This window comes from Salminus brasiliensis, chromosome 17 (genome assembly GCF_030463535.1).
Source record: "Salminus brasiliensis chromosome 17, fSalBra1.hap2, whole genome shotgun sequence".
Classification (NCBI taxonomy): domain Eukaryota; kingdom Metazoa; phylum Chordata; class Actinopteri; order Characiformes; family Bryconidae; genus Salminus; species Salminus brasiliensis.
The window spans coordinates 16304141-16321316 of NC_132894.1; the positions used below are offsets into that span (position 1 = coordinate 16304141).

At 39.8% G+C, this 17176-nt stretch overlaps 1 protein-coding gene across 1 annotated transcript in view; it reads right to left on the minus strand.

The window, feature by feature from the left end:
* Positions 1-17176, minus strand: part of LOC140538535 (inactive N-acetylated-alpha-linked acidic dipeptidase-like protein 2) — a 241648-nt gene that overhangs the window by 104168 nt on the left and 120304 nt on the right. The window contains exons 6-7 of the mRNA XM_072661126.1: positions 7367-7459; positions 6086-6291 (exon numbers count right to left, since the gene is read on the minus strand). Coding sequence (XP_072517227.1) covers positions 6086-6291; positions 7367-7459 — 299 coding nt within the window. The remainder of the gene's footprint in view (positions 1-6085; positions 6292-7366; positions 7460-17176) is intronic.

Here is a 17176-nt window from a genome sequence, read left to right on the forward strand (position 1 = left end):
GTTTCCGTTCATGTTTGATTCTCTGTATCAGTTTAGTGGTTTGATTCATGCTCAGGTGATTGGTTCAGTTCGTTTGTATTCACACGTGTTCCTAGTTTTACTAAGTTTATCAGGTCTTGTTTACGTAATGTGTTTCACTTGAGACGGGGTACTTAAGGAGCTCGGACTCTGAGCTCTTTGCAGAGAATTGGATTGTTAGTTTAGAACCTCAAGGTAGCCCGAGAGGTTCGGTACACGGATCACGGTTTGTTTAGGCCAGCTTTGGTTCTTAGTTCAGGTCCTCGAGCGGGCCATCGGCCGATCTTCAGATTTAGCGAGGCACTTTCGCTCGCTCCCTGGTTATATCCTTGACTCTCGCTCCTGATAGGTGTCCCTCTTCTACGACGCATCTTCAGGTTTGGTCGGCCTAGCCATTTATGGTTCAGCGGCTCATTCCTCAGCCCTCTTCCCCCAGTTTTGAGTAGCCTCTGTGCGGTTCATGCGCATCCTTAGCATTCCCCTTAGTCTCCCCAGGCTTGGTCTGGAGGTTTTGTTAGTATTTTCCCTGTTTCCCTATCCTGCTCACCCAGCTCAGCTCCCAGAGCCCCCCCAGTCTCAGGTGTGCTTAGTCTTCGCCCTTTTGGTTGTCAAGTGTACAGTGCTTTCCTGTTTAAGCCCTTTAGTTGCTGCTTTACTTGCTTTCGTTTGTTCTGTGGATTTTTCCCTTTTTTGTGTTATTAAAAGTACTTGCATTGGACCCATCTCTGCGAGTCTTCATCCCTCGGTGTCTGGCCTAACCAGCCATAACAAATGGTTTATTCTCTAGCAAGACTCACATAATTTTATTCAAGATTGGACATTTGTCTGCGCTTGAAAAGACATTTGGTGTAAGGCTGAAATTAGACAGAAATTCGGATGTGAGTCACTTTAGCCTTTGTGTAGCCTTTGTGATTAGCTAAGAGCTATTCTATGAGTATACTTTACTATAAAGGCACACCAAACTCCGCATCGATCTACCCTACTCTGCTGTAACCTAGCAACAACCTGGAAGCTGTTAAAAAGTAAATGCGTAACCATTAATAAGTACAACCATAAGCCATGGGTAACAAGAATATCGGAAAAAAAAAATTATAATTAAACTTATAATGAATTACTATCCTACCAACAAGCAAAATAACTGAGAGGCATGAATGTACAATATCTTGTTAATCAGTTTTAGGGCCTTAGTTGTCTAAAAATCGAACAATTTTCAGAACTGTGGTATAATCACAATAATACACAAGACGTCATGGTATATTGTGAATACTGGCATGGGTGTGCTGCAGTTCAGACAATTCGTTTGCCGCTTACCCCATAGTTATACAGTGTGTGCAGAATGATTAGGCAAGTTGTTTTTGAGAGAATTCTTTTTATTATTGAACAACAACTATGTTCTCAATCAACCCAAAAGACTCATAAGTTGGAGTGGGTTTTTTTTTAGATTTGGCTTTCTTAGGAGGATATCTGTTTGTGCAGGTAACTATTACTGTGCAGAATTATTAGGTATCTTAATAAAAAACAAATATATACCCATCTCACTTGTTTATTTTCACTAGGTAAACCAATATAACAAAATTTAGAAATAAACATTTCTGACATTCAAAAACAAAACCAAAAACAAATCAGTGACCAATATAGCCACCTTTCTTTACGATGACACTCAAAAGCCTTCCATCCATAGATCTGTCAGTTGCTTGATCTGTTTATGATCAACATTGCGTGCAGCAGACACCACAGCCTCCCAGACACTGTTCAGAGAGGTGTAATGTTTTCCCTTCCTTTAGATCTCACATTTTATGAGGGACCACAGGTTCTCTATGGGGTTCAGATCAGGTGAACAAGGGGGCCATGTCATCATTTTGTCTTCTTTTAGACCCTTACTGGCCAGCCACGCTGTGGAGTATTTGAATGCATGTGATGGAGCATTGTCCTGCATGAAAATCATGTTTTTCTTGAACGATACCGACTTCTTTCTGTACCACTGCTTGAAGAAGGTGTCTTCCAGAAACTGGCAGTAGGTCTGGGAGTTGAGCTTCACTCCATCCTCAACCCGAAAAGGTCCCACAAGTTCATCTTTGATGATACCAGCCCATACCAGTACCCCACCTCCACCTTGCTGGCGTCTGAGTCGGAGTGGAGCTCTCTACCCTTTACTGATTCAGCCTCGGGCCCATCTATCTGGCCCATCAAGAGTCACTCGCATTTCATCAGTCCATAAAACCTTAGAAAAATCAGTCTTAAGATATTTCTTGGCCCAGTCTTGACATTTTATCTTATGTTTCTTGTTCAAAGGTGGTCGTTTTTCAGCCTTCCTTACCTTGGCCATGTCCCTGAGTATCGCACACTTTGTGCTTTGATACTCCAGTAACGTTGCAGCTCTGAAATATGGCAAAACTGGTGGCAAATGGCATCTTGGCAGCTTCACGCTTGATTTTCCTCAATTCATGGGCAGTTATTTTGCGCCTTTTTTTTTTTTTTAAACGTTTCTTGCGACCCTGTTGGCTATTTGCCATGAAACGCTTGATTGTTCAGTGATCACGCTTCAAAAGTTTGGCAATTTTAAGACTGCTGCATCCCTCTGCAAGACATCTCTCAATTTTTTACTTTTCAGTCTGTCAAATCTCTCTTCTGACCCATTTTGCCAAAGGAAAGGAAGTTGGCTAATAATTAAGCACACCTTATATAGGCTGTTGATGTCATTAGACCACACCACTTCTCATTACAGAGATGCACATCACCTGATTTACTTGATTGGTAGTTGGCTTTCAAGCCTATAGAGCTTGGAGTAGGACAACAGGTATAAAAAGGATGATGTGATCAAAAATACTCATTGGCCTAATAATTCTGCACACAGTGTATACAAAATAGTCAGAGACATACACAGGTCAGTAAAAGGTCAGTGCAAGGAAACGGAACGGCTACAACAATAATCTAAAAAGTATTATTTATATTATTATTATATAATTATCAGCTTTTAGTGTCTTGATGACAAAAGGAACAAAAGACAGGAGCAATGATTATAATAATACATATAATATAATTATATATGCCAACCTAACGGCATAACAATATATGATCAGGTAGACTAATAATTTATAGTCATAGGCAACTTTTTTGCAGAATTATTGTGGAATTGCTCTGGGGAAACTTATTTTTTGTGTCTGCTGCACCTACTTTTTAAGAAGTATTGTTTCCTCAACTCCTCCTGCCATCATTAACTGGATCCACCAACTCATCACTTACAAATTAAGACCTGTCAGTTGCTTAGCATATTGTGAAAGTAAAGAAATATGAAATATATGAAAGAAAGAAATAAGTAAAAAAAAAAAGTTATAAACAGTGGCACCTGGAAAGCTCCAACTTTACATGCTGAAACATTTAACTGTGCCCAGAGTGGACATCCAATTACTCCGGGGCTCCAATTTTAATTAGTTAAAGGGGACAAGGGCAAAGTCTCTAAATGTATCACAAACAAGATGTTAGGTGAAAGGGGGGTTAAATGTCCCTCCCTACAGTGCTTGAGTACCCTCATCCCAGTATCAGAAGAAGGAAATTGCCCTCTTAGCATACAAACTGTCTCAGCAATACATGTGCATGAATAGCAAACAAGCCAATCGCCCCAAGCTACTCCAAAACAGTGGATTGCCTGTGCCTGCGTAAGCCAATTTAATGCTTAATATGAGGTCAAGTGTGTTTACCCATTTGTTGTGTGTGTTTTGCTGCCTTGATTACCGAAGGAAGGAAGAAAGTAAATTGTACAGGCTGTCCTCGAGACTTCAAGCCACAGAACACTAGACAACGGGGAAAAATATTGCTCACGAACATAACTAGCAAACCATGCAAAATTAAATCAGACAGATGGAGGACAGTGGCAGTGTGTCATGCTTAATGTGATTGTTCTGGCAGGTAGTGGTTCTTCTTCATTCTAAAAGAGCTTTTAGTATCAGTGATCAATGCTGAGAAGTTTTATTCTAATGATGACGATGATAATGACGATGTGATTACCGTTCGAAAGTCTGGAATCAATGTTTTCAATAATAAATAACTGATGTCGCTGCTGATGGATTTTGTCACTCTCACCAAAATTTCCAATTTTGCTGTTTTCACTTTTTGACATCATTTATTTCTGGTGGGTGTCCTTTATATTGTATCAAAATGGCATGAGCAATAGCTCAACCAATAGACCAATAGAAATAGGCCAAATTGACTTAGAACACAATATTTTTACATTGACGTAGAGTTATTTATTTGGAATACTTCCGCCTGACAACCAAATAGGCAGTATTTTTAAAGCAATGGTTTCTGGCTAAATAATACATACAGATTGAAATGGAAGAAACCAGCATCATCATGGCAGAATGGTCAAAAGCCGATCCGCACCAAGAGCCCTTGGAGCTTCAAGTACAGTTCGGCTCGACCCGCCATCCCTAAAAATCCACGAAAGACAGGCATCCAGGATTGGCACCAAAGTGATGGAACGAGCTTCCCCTGGGTGTCCGAATGGCAGAGTCGCTCGCTGTCTTCAAATGTAGACTGAAGACCCACCTCTTCTGAGAACACTTGGGCGAATAGTAGAGTGGTCTTCTTTTGTAAGTCGCTCTGAATAAAAGTGTCTGCTAAATGCCTTGTAAATGTAATGTAATGAAAGAAAAAACATACATTTTAAAAGGTTCTTTGAGAAATGCTATGGCAGAACCATTTGGTAAAGAATCTTCACATTAAACCGAAGTATTTTAACGGTTCTTCACACTCACTGACCCCTTCTACAAGCACTGTTCTTTACGAAACCAAGTTTTCATTTAACATAGTAAGGTCTTTATGCACTATATGTGGTTTCTTCTGATGTACTCGAACCTTTCACCTGCTCTGGCTTTACCAGCTTTCAGGCTTTATATAAAAACAAATATGAATGGTTTTGATTTAGTAACGGGTCAACTTCAAATTAGTAAACTCTTGCATTACAACTAGCATACGCCATTAAAAGAGAAATACACTGTGTGGTAAAACAACAAACACTTGAAATGAAAACCATGTTTCAAAGCTTGGAGTTTTTGTGCAACTATGTTACTTAATATATCACCAGAACAAATTAGTAAAACATTTTATGTCAGAATATTACTGAAATTAATTAGTCTATTTCTACTGGAGGCAAAAACTGCATGCAACACATCAAAATACAGAAGAAACAAGCATTGTTGCTAACAATTTTACTGTTGCACTACTGTAGTGGCATAGGTATTTTTCCTTCTTTCATCAGGGTGTGTTATTGTGCTTGTTGAGTAAAATAACAATTTTGTAAATTTTATTTCATACTTAATGTAGGAGACTTAATATCTGTTGTGATTTTTAAGCTTTGCATGTTCTTTCATACACAGGTTTCCCAAAATATAATAAAATAAAAAACAAAGTTTCAGGTACTTAATAAATTAATTGCACAAGCTAGAGGTGTTGTTCAGTGTGTATTTATTTTATTACCATTTCTCTGTTTGTGCACCCAGTAAGTCACAATTGAAAAGTGATAAAGAAAGTGGTTAACTAGTGCCACAAGAGTGTGCTACTTTGTAGGTCATGGCTCACCATTCAGTTATGTAATACTGTGTATATTGATATGTTTGAATATGTTATTATGCTTTTTCTTAACAGAGACCATCAAATGAATACGGTGCTGGACTCTCTAAAATAGGTGATAGGTTCAGTCTGGAATGGGTCGGATCTGAATTCAGCTTGCTCAGCCACACATTAAACTTTACCAGCTGCGTATTTCATTAGAACTAAAGTGGCTCCCAAGTGGTGTAGCTGCAAAGTTGTGCCCTGTTGTCCAGAAATTGCTATAGTTTAAGAGAGCAGAACTGGCCATCCTTAATTGGATGTGTTGCTGCACTGTATGTGAAACACCAAATGAGAAAAATACTCATATTGCTCAAATATGGCAGTACAGGTGCATCATGTCTATTGCAACTGTATTCATATGTATGTTTATACACTGTATCAGTCTATTGTGATACATATTGTGTATCATGAAAATGTCTTTAAATATCGCTATGTTTAGAACTAGGTCAAACATTACCTCCCCCCATTCAAAGGAGCCGATGTTGCCCACTGCCGATCCTCCCCACGAGCAGAAGACGATGGTACGGTCCGGCTGCCAACCCGCTCGAACCTGAGCTGTCATGGAGTCTACGATTTGAGTCACGACTGCAGCGCTGCCACTCCAGTCTGCCACAGTGCCCTCATACCAGCTGCTGTGATGACTGCCAACCAGCACGTATCGATCTGCATGGTGGGAGCCGGACCAAGGACATACAGTCAGAACCAAATACACATTAATACATACACACAGCCAGACAAAAAGCCATCTGAATGCACATGCAAACACCCTACACACACATGCAAACACACACACACACACACACATACTGAAAGCAAAGCCAAACAAAAGCTAGAACTTTTTGAGAACGTAGCTGCAGGCTATGAGCTTCGCTGAGGCCAGCTATGGTGAACTTTACAGTGGATTGCGTTTGAGTGATAGCCAAGAGGCAGAAAAATAATAAACTTGACAGGTGTTTGAACAAAGTGCAGGGGGTGAGAAATATTTTAACCCACACATACTAAGGTGTGGTGGAGAAGACTTCAGGGAACTTATTAGAATCTTGGCGAATCAATATATAAGAACAACAAGCCAAATTAAAAGCAAACATTTGCTGGAAAGTCATCGGACAAGGAGACTAACTTTCGGATCATATTTCAAAACAGGCCAGCCAGTTATGACATAGTAAAAAGGGGTACGGTAAATCTTGGAAGTAATTTCATACAGGCTTTTAACTTACGGAGGAGGGGGAAGATTAAAGACCTCCATTGCATCAGAGAAAATGACTAAATCATTCAGAGAGGGCAAATGCTGGTCAGTAATTAAATGGCTATTTTCAGCAGCCAAGTGGACGTTTTCAACAGTGTTTGGACTGTTTGTTTTAAGAGCCGTTCATCATGGCATGAAAAGAAAAAGAAAAGCCTGCCTCAGCACTTAAATATACCCAGTACAGCATCTCCCTTTTCTTTCTGCATGAGCCTCAAAGAAAATGTACAGGACTCCTTTAAACTGCACCTTTGTCATTTGTAATCTGCCGTAATGGACGCACACAATACAGTGACATAACGCTAGATAATGCCTGTATGCATGCGTTCAATACTTCATTAACAATATATAGATGTAGATCACTGAAAGGTCTTCTTAAATATTATCATTTTCTATTAGTACGGTTTGTTAATGGTGCAGTAAATTAGCTCTAGATTTCAGTTCCTATTAACATTTATGTGTTTCATTTAACATACAATATATATAATTTCACACCTGGATTAATCTTCCCTTTCAGGTACCCGACGACATTATGCACTTTTTCATAGGATGCCTGAGATCCAACGGTCAGATTTACAATCTTCCGTCCTAAAACACAGAGAGAGATTACAGTTAGTTATACACACAGAATTTTTGACACATGTAAATAAAGCTGTAAAAATGGTTCTTAAGAGTTAAGAATAAGAATAACCACCTTTAGCTCCCGCAATAACGTTTTTACTAATACCATTTTTTACTAATACCACTTTTTAACAAATACCATGCCCATACCACGGCCTAGACCACAGGACAAAACTTTGGTCTGACCAAAAGAGGTGGTCTCAGTCCGGATCAACCGATTCATGCTCAGTTCAGCTTGATTGCAGTGTGAAAACACTTTTTTTGGACCAATTACAATTGTTTAATATATTTATATATAATATATTTATATATATTTATATATGTTTATAATATATTTAGCAGAGACAAACTGTGAAACATATTTTTGTCATTGGTGCAATATGAGTTTCTATGACAGTACTAAGGTCTATGATGAAAGAACAGATTACACATGCACAGCTCAAACTGGAGTTATGCAATAACCGAATTTTGGGAGGAGGAAGGAACATGCCTGAAGCCCTATGTCCTCCCTCTAACTCAGTCATATCTCGCAGGCCTAGCGCAACTTATCAGGGGGGTCCGGCCTTCTTTAGCTTTCTAAACTCCAGCCTGGTTCCACCACCTTTTACAGTCTTCTCCCATTACATTATCATATTGTCGTTGACACATTGACAAGTCATTTTGGAGCATTTCTATTGGTCAATTCATCATGAAGATTTAAGTCATGTCAAAAAGTCAAAGACAGAAATACTAAATCTGGTCTATCCCTAATGATTAGCCTGTAAAAATGCTTTTAAAATGTTTAAATGCTGATGTAACATATCTAGCATCTCAAACTCTGCAGCGCACTCACAGAGCTCCTGCTCCCCTAAGTAAATTGCAAGTATATTGCACCATTCACTATAACAATGAATTATTTTTCGGCTTTGTAATTATGTTTAAAAGCTTAAAAGAGAGGTTAGACGACTTGCTGCACATCTGACCTTTGACACCCTTTTTTTTTCATAATTTATTGCCCATGATATCATTATAGTGGTATCTAACTGCTTTACCTGGCAATACAGTTTATATCCATATTGTGCAGCCCTAATCTGTGGAATTTGGCACGACAGCCACACAAAGACAGAAAAAGTGGAAAGACAGGGAAGCAGCGAGAGGGAAAGAGAAAGAAAGAGAGAGAGAATGAGAAAGAGAAAGGGGCACATTGGTAAAGCCACAGGAGGCTTGTATACCTGGTGGAGGTCATTTATTTTGGAAACTCACCCCATTGATTGCCAGGCCTATCCCCAGTAACACTCAAATGAATCCACTTCAGGTTTAAGCACACAGAACCCAAGCAGCTCTCACACACAGCCTCTCTTAAAGTTAATGCAAAAGCAAATGAAACTCATACCTGTCCCCCCCACCACACACACACCACAAGTGTGAGCTAAGCCAGCAAATACATCAGGGAAATGAAGAGCAGCTATAAAATACTGAGATTATTGTTGCTCCTATCTCAAGACCTTGCCAGTTACACACAGGAGAGCGTGGAGGCGAGCATTAATCTGGCTCATATTTCAACAGATGAAAGCAGGCCTGTCACAATAAATCGATTACCCTTGATTACATGGCTACCATAAAAAAAAAAAAAAAAAAAAAAAAAACTAAATTTGAATTGTCAGTTTTTTTAGTCAATTTGCATGAAAATCTTGTATATTTGTATTTCTCCTACTGGTCTCTAGTGAGAAACAATTCGGAATGGACAAATTGAAAGAAGAAGAGACAATTTCTGTCTAAGTACATATACATGGTTCAGCCATAACGTTAAAATGCTAAAAACTAATATTGTGTAGGTCTCCCTCATATTGCCAAAATAGCTTTGACCTTTCAAGGCACACCTCTGATAGTGTCTTGTGGTATCTGGCACCAAGGCGTTGGTAGCAGATCCTTTAAGTTGTGAGGTGAGGTCTTCATGAATCATAAATAATGAATCTTGGATGCCCATGATTCTGTCACATGATTGGATCACCGGTTGCCCTTTCTTAAAGCACTTTTGGTAAGCACTGACCACTGCACTGACCACTGCCAGGAATACCCAACAATACCTGCCTTGTGTTTCGGAGATGGTCTGACATCACAATTTGGGCCTTTGGGCCCAAACTTATGCTTCCTTATTTTTCCAGCTTTTAACACATTAACTTTAAAGAAGGACTGAAGTTCACTTCTATGTGATGACTGGAAAAATTGTGGAGAAATCCGGAAGCAAATCTTTCTTCTTCAATTGACAGATATCCAAGATCAGCAGTTTCAGTTAGGTGCCTAAACATTTGCTTAATGCCATGAGTATGAACTCTCTCAAATCAGGGATTTATTTGTCACCATTGTAAGTGGTACTTGCCATGTCACTGAAGTGGTACACTAAAACATACCCAAAACATCTTAAATGCCTTTAGTAATGAAACATTTGTGCTCTATTCCTTTATATTTTGCAGTATTTTGTTTATGTTGCATTGCCTGTATACACCAACCTTTCATTTATGTACGTAGCACAAAAAGTGAGGGGATATGAAAAGGTACAAACATGCCTCTTTCTCCTGTAAGTGAAAGTAGCATACTATTAAGTACTTCAAGATAATTGGACCTTATGTACTGTACAGTACATTTGCATTGTGTTGTACCTTAGTAAACTGAAGTGGATGTGTGTAGTAACTTTCAACGTATTTTCCAGTATATGGGTGCCCAGAACCCAAAAGGAATCCCAGAATTATCCAATACCTTTTTTGGATAAAGTGATTTATTATGCAGTGTAAATGAAGTGTGCTTCTGGTTTGAAGAAATCTATGTGTTGTGTATGCAAAATGATCTCTTTTTATATCATTTTATCACTTTTTGAAAACTAAATTCTTCTCAATACAGTTGTTGTTTTATATTTATTGCATGTTTAAGTGTTTTAAGGTGCTTTCACTTTTATGGTCCGGATCTTCAAACTTTTCAGTTTGCTCCGAACCAAAATGGCAGGTGTGAAAGGTGCCTCATACCACGGCCCAGACCACAGGACAAAACTTTGGTCTGACCAAAAGAGGTGGTCTCAGTCCAGATCAACCGATTCATGCTCAGTTCAGCTTGTTTGCAGTGTGAAAACATGATATTGTCAGCCATTAAACAGTTGAAGAAGACAAAGAACCGGAAAAGAGGTAAAAATGAGTCACAGGAGCTCACAGGACCGATTATAACTGTCAGCCCACACACAGGATGGCGACGGGAAATAGGTTTATCGTGCATCTTTAATGCTCTCGTTAAATTGCAACGTGAAACTCTAACTAATGTAAAATATACATAATATAACAGAAACATGAACCATGGGCCAGACTTTCAGGTGTAAAAAAAAAAGGCCCACTCTTTTTAAGCACTTATTGTATTGTTGAATATCTGATTCCTTTAGTCTAATAAATTTGTATTGTTCAGCTTTTATTTTACTAGATTACTTGAACAATTGTCCAAATCAGCAGATTACTCCACATCTAACATGATTCATAGTGAGAGTCACAGATAAAAGTAACACTTTTGTGTGAGATTACTGAATGGATTGGGGAGGAGGTGGTTGCAAACAGAATGCTGGCAGACAGGATGCATGCTCTCTCCAGGTTTAGGGTGAAGGCAGAATTGAAAATTCCTTTTCAAGAGAGCCCCCGGATCGCAGGCAGATGTGCTGGCCTTGGGGTGCAGCATGCAGACGCTGACTTTTTTATTAGCTGCGTGCTAGGTGAATATCAGAGGGAAATAAAGATGAAGCTGGCAGAGAGGATGCGTGCGCCACTGCACACACCGATGCTGCTGATGACACCAGCTGAGCAGGCTGGGTCTGCTTTACTGAAAGAGGGCTTTTCCACTCACTAGGAGTGATTTAATTTGAGCTAAGACAGCAGTGGTCTCCACACAGCATCCAAACCCTATTTATCACTTCGACAACAGTGCAAACAACATTGAGTAAGCAGCTGTAAGTACAGTCAATGTCCAAAAGTTTATGGATGTTCCTTCTAACACAAAACCAGTTAATACAGTTAGTTTGAGGTGCCATTGAAAGGCTTTCAATTGCAGTGGTTAGTGCCTGCCAAAAGTCGTCCAAAAAGGGACAACCGGTGAACTGGAGACAGGGTCACGAGCGCTCAAGGCTCATTAATGTGATCCATGAAGGTCCCACCACGCAACTTAGAGGAGTTAAATCTGCTGTTAATGTCTTGATGCAACAGGACACCTTTAGAAGTCTTGTGGGGTCCATGCCTCAATAGGTGAGAGCTGTTCTGGCGGCACTAGGGGGAACTACATAATATCAGGCAGGTGGTTTAAATGTTATGGCAGATCAGTGTAGTTTTAAATTAAAAAGAGAAAACAGATCTAACAACCAAAAATAGGGGTGGAAATGCAATAATCTCCTAGCGCTGGGTGAGCCTCCACTGTTTAATGGCTTGAGCCAGCAAATGAAAGCCATTAGTCCGTAAATCAGAGGTCAGTCAGTTGCCTGGTTGTGTTCTGGTTCCCGCATGGTTTATTAGCAGGAATGGAGGGAAACAGTGAGCGTGACACCCACTGCGGCCCGAGCTACCTGCTCCCTGCAATCGATACCATTATAATTAAAGGGGTTTCGATAAAGCTATTCCATGCAGCTTCTTCGCTCGAGTGCAGTAATTGCACAGGCAATTTATTATACTTATGGCATTCATCTGGGAGGCTTGGGGAGTTGAGCCGATGTGGCAGGGAGCAGACATTCGCAGAAAATACCAATTCGTTTGGGCCTTTCTCCCTTCGATTGCTTTTCTCTACGGTGAATAAGTGTGAGATGAAACCTGGCTGGCTGATGCATGGTGGCACAACACCAGAAAAGAAGGAGAAAAAAAAATCCTTCACAGTAATGAATGAACCCAAACATATTCACATGTGACTGCATATGGCAGCACAGCAGATGCTGACAATGGCATGAACAGTATGTTGCCAGGCTTTTAAACAATGGCGTTACAGTGCGAAAGTGATGCGTCTATTGAGAGCAGCTCTGATAGGCCCTTGCACTCTGGAGTCATCTTCATGGCAGGGAGAGATCGGGTATGATTTGAGCACATGGGAGCAATATAGTGGGCCTTAATTGAAAAGGAATTAAAAGAGAAGGCGCAGACAGATGGAAACAAATGATTTGAAACCTCTGGAGTGGTCAGTGCTTGGCCCAATCAATAGAGCACAGATTACTAGCTCCTCAGTGTTTGATCCGGCTAATGGAACACGGGTGCAGACTCGGTTCTGGACTGCGGCAGGTCATGGTTGAAAGCTGCAGAGCTGAGCTAGGGCAGGGGGGGCTGGGTGGGTATTACAGACACCAGGGACAGTGCCCAGTTGGAACACGATCGATGGTGCTCATGTCACCGGTGCAGGTATTTCGTTTGTATTGATTGTTGGACACATGACTGGTGACAGGTGATGTCATGAACCAGCCACTGTTGCAGTCAGTAGATCTGAGTCACTTACCTCTGCACTCAGACAGAGGCACACACACTTGCATTACCCATCTTTGAGTTTTTCCTAGTTTTTAGTTTATAGATTTCTTTAGGTTTAAGAATATTTTGCCTATACCTACATAATTGTATGGAATAGTTAGGGCACCCCTGGGCTAATTACATATTGTACACATTTTTTTTAACACAAATTACTCAAACTAAAAACTTTAAAAAAGGAATTCCGGCATGGGGAACACTAGGACACAACCTCCCAGTTGTAAAGACTCCAAAATGAATATGTTAAACCTTAACTGACTCAGTACGACTGGTTTGGCAGGTCAAGGATCGTCTGCGGAAACTGTCAGCTGAGGAGAGTTCAAGAGAGCAATCCAATTTCTTAAACTCCAAACCTTGTGCTGATGCTCAACAACCATGGGCACCTGTAAGCAGCTGGCTGAGAATCTGAAAATAAAGCTAACCGATACCTACAGGCAGGAAAATGCTATAAAAAAAATATCAAAGCTCTTCCAGCCTGCAATTTCCACTGTCTTAAATGTCATTAAGGACTGACAGGTAAGGAAAACTGTGGAAGTGAAGGTAAGAACAAGAAAACTCAGAGAGAACTTCTTATAAGGTGGGCAGAATGGCCAAGCAAAACGCCTATATGATGGTTAAGAGCTAGGAAGGTCTAGTCAACACGGGAGTAGTGGTGAAAAGTCATTTTTAAAAAAAATGTCCCTTGGTTGAAAAAAAAAAAATTCTGGAAATATGTCAATTCAGTGTTGTCTGATTTCCTGGAAATTTAATATAATTATGACTCGTGTTTGTGTCTCCTGCATGACAACACCAATATAGGGTTAAATGTTATACAGAGTAAACTACTGTTTTCTGGATTTACTGCAGCTAAAAAAGCAATCCTACAAAACTGGATTACCCCTGGACTTTGCTTGGAATTGTTTTGGGCAGTTAATTTACTTAACATAGCAAAACTTGTATGTATGGCTGTGCGACTTAACTATGCTAAGCACATGACCGTTGAAACAGGGCAAATGTTTGTGTTACTTATTTTGGATTTCCTGCAAGGTATATGAATGACCATTTATGACCAAAACACAAGCCAATGACCAAACGAGCAAAGCTCACTAAATAAACTCAAAAATCCCATAAACAGGCCAAATCTACAAACCGTGAACTGCCATGGCCATAAATGCACCAGGACCATCTTCTCACATACATGCACAAACCCAGACAAGGGACAACTGAAACAAAGGGGTACTTATACAGACACTAGCAAGAGACTCACGAGGAACACCTGGGACTAACAAGGGGGCGTGTCTACAAAGGAGACACTGGTGGAAACACTAATGGGCAGGTGTGGCTAGGGCAGACAAGACACAAACAGAGCCATGTGCTTGGGAGCAAAAAACAAACAAAGGCAGACATGACAACAGGGGCAGGCATGACAATGACACACTGCATGCTACTCTGGGCAATAAATAGCTCTAAAAAATTCATTTTAGGCCAAGACTGTGCCTCAAAACTTCAGTTAAAAAATGTCTTAAGCATCATATAGTGTATGTATAACTATTTCATGTAACTCCTCCCTTTGATGTAGCTTTCAGAGGCATTAAACTTTCCAGATATCTGGTTTCTAGCACAACCACTTTGAACAATTCAGACTCTAATTAGTGAAATTCGTCTTTAAATAAAAAATATTTTGCAGCAAATGGAAGGTTTTTTCCCTGTTATTATTTCAACCTATTACATTTTGCTCTAAAAACGACACACACATGCACATATAAAAAATATTCAAGCAAACAAACAAACATAAACCCATGCAAACCCTGAGTTCCAAATAAGCACACTCACACCCAAAACAACAAGTGCTTGACTCATAATCACCCCAATACCTGCTGTCTTTAACTTCTTCATTGGAACTTTGGCAGGGGATTTGCCTTAAAGCCCATTTCCTTTCATTTTGTCGCAGGAGCCGAAAATCCTTAACTGTCTATCAAGCTAAGAAGGCTGCAGTGCAGCACTGGCAGGATCTCCAGGGTGACGATGCAATGATAAGAGGGGATTTTCACTCAATAGCAGGAATTAGAGCTTAATAACCCTCTTTAAAACCTGCCGCAGATGCTTCCTGGCACACATGCACAGCCAGAAGAGGGCCTCCATGAACTGCAGCAATACCAATCAGCCATAACATTAAAACCATCAGCCTAATATTGTGTAGGTCCCCCTCCCGCTGCCAGACCTCTGTAGGTATCCTGTGGGATCTGGCGCCAAGATGTTGAGAGGTGGAGCCTCTATGGATTGCTCTGAGGAGTTCCCTGTAGTCAGTTCACTTATTGCCACTTTTTGTACCAGGAACATCGAACGAGACCTGCTGTTTTGGGTATGCTCTTACCTAATCATCTAGCCATCACAATTTGGCCCTTGTCAAAGTCACACAGATCATTATTCTCGCCCATGTTTCCTGCTTCCATCCCATAAACTTCAGTAATAGACTTCTGACTTATTGCTGAAGATGTACAATCATGTCAAAGTTCTTTATTAAGAAATATAGCCATACCAATATTTCATCTTCTTTCAAACAATATCAATAATTCTATCTGTAACTGCACCTTTTTTAAAAACAATAAAAATATGACTTTATCTGAAAAAAAGATTACAATCCTAATGCATAAAGATTATGTCCTTACTAAAAAAATTCCCCTTTGGAAATGACACATTTCCTATTATCATTAACCAGTATATGACGTTGACTGGGAGAATGTTTTTCCTACTCCTCCATGCAGTATTCTTTCAGATGTGTGATGTTTAAGGGGTTTCTTGCATGCATAGCCCCTTTTAAATCACACCACAGCATCTCAATAGGATTGAGCTTTAGACCTCCTTAACTCTCCATTTCTTTATTTGGCTCAGTGTCTTCTTGCATGGTTTTAGGCAGATGGCCTTATAACACCTCTTCAAGCACTCTGACACAATAAAGAAATCATGGTGGATTCTATGATGGAGAGCTTTCCAGCCAGGCCTTGCTGCAGCAAAGCAGCCCCGAAGACATTTCCACCTCCATTCTTTACAGTTGATATGGGTTATGGGTGCTTAAATGCTGTGTCTCCATGTAAAATATTCTTATTTTATTATTTTTTTTCTTTTAAAATCTTTTTAAATGACTTCCCAGGTTTTACATGCATTTACAACATTTTTTCTGAACTAAATGTCTGAGGTTTAAATAAAAAAGGTCTCATTCAAAATCCCCTCTAATGCTGTTCTAATCACCTGCAGCTAATATTAGACATTTTAAGCAGTAATAAAGGTGGACATTAAGTTTTTTCTTCACATGAAAATGCATTTCTAATTACATTTAGCAAAGTATTTCAAACCAAATTTCTTCAGTTGTATTTTAGTTATATTCCTGCATCTCTCAATATAACCTTTGACAGGTGCCATCGATGTTTCTCACTTCACTCGGTTTCAATGGCATCACTGACTGGTGTATATGTGTGTGTTTGAATATGTGTGAAGGGCAAAGGAGAGAGTTTTTTGGTAGTTTTTCATGTGTGTATTAGTAAGTATGCTGAAGTTAGTATCCTTCTGCTTGCATATCCGCTGGTGTGCATTTGTGAGCATTCCGCACAGGCTGAATGAGGATACACATTGAGGATCTGACACCTGCTATTTCATGATAACCGCACAGAGGGTCCAAGGCTGTGTGCTGGGAGACTGCCATGGCAACACATCCACCCCACAGCACAACACATTCCGCGAGAAAAGATGCTTGTGTTTGGTTTTAGAGAGTGGTTTGATGTTATAGTCAGATTTTCTTTACAGTGGTGGAAACCGAGGTCGGCATGTAATTGCGTTACGAAATGACCACTGAACCTCCACATGGACAAGTTTTTTTTGGGGGGAACTATTTTGCCTTACCCCACCCAACATGTACATTCCCACCATGAAGGGATGTTTTAGGCCCCAGACACCATTTTTTAAACATCTGTTTTTTTTCAGTGCTTTTAAAGCTTTTAATTTTTATAATCACCAATGACTGACTCACTATGTTTCTCTAGAATGAATCTTTTTTAACATGCAAAGATGATCAAGGTTCTAGACTTTATATTTGTTATTTATTTATATTTTATATTGATCCATTCATCTGGAATGTTCAAGCATCAAGTCCAGCACAAATTCCATTTTAGTCTAAATGGCCTAAACAGGATAATGCTGATGGGGTGCT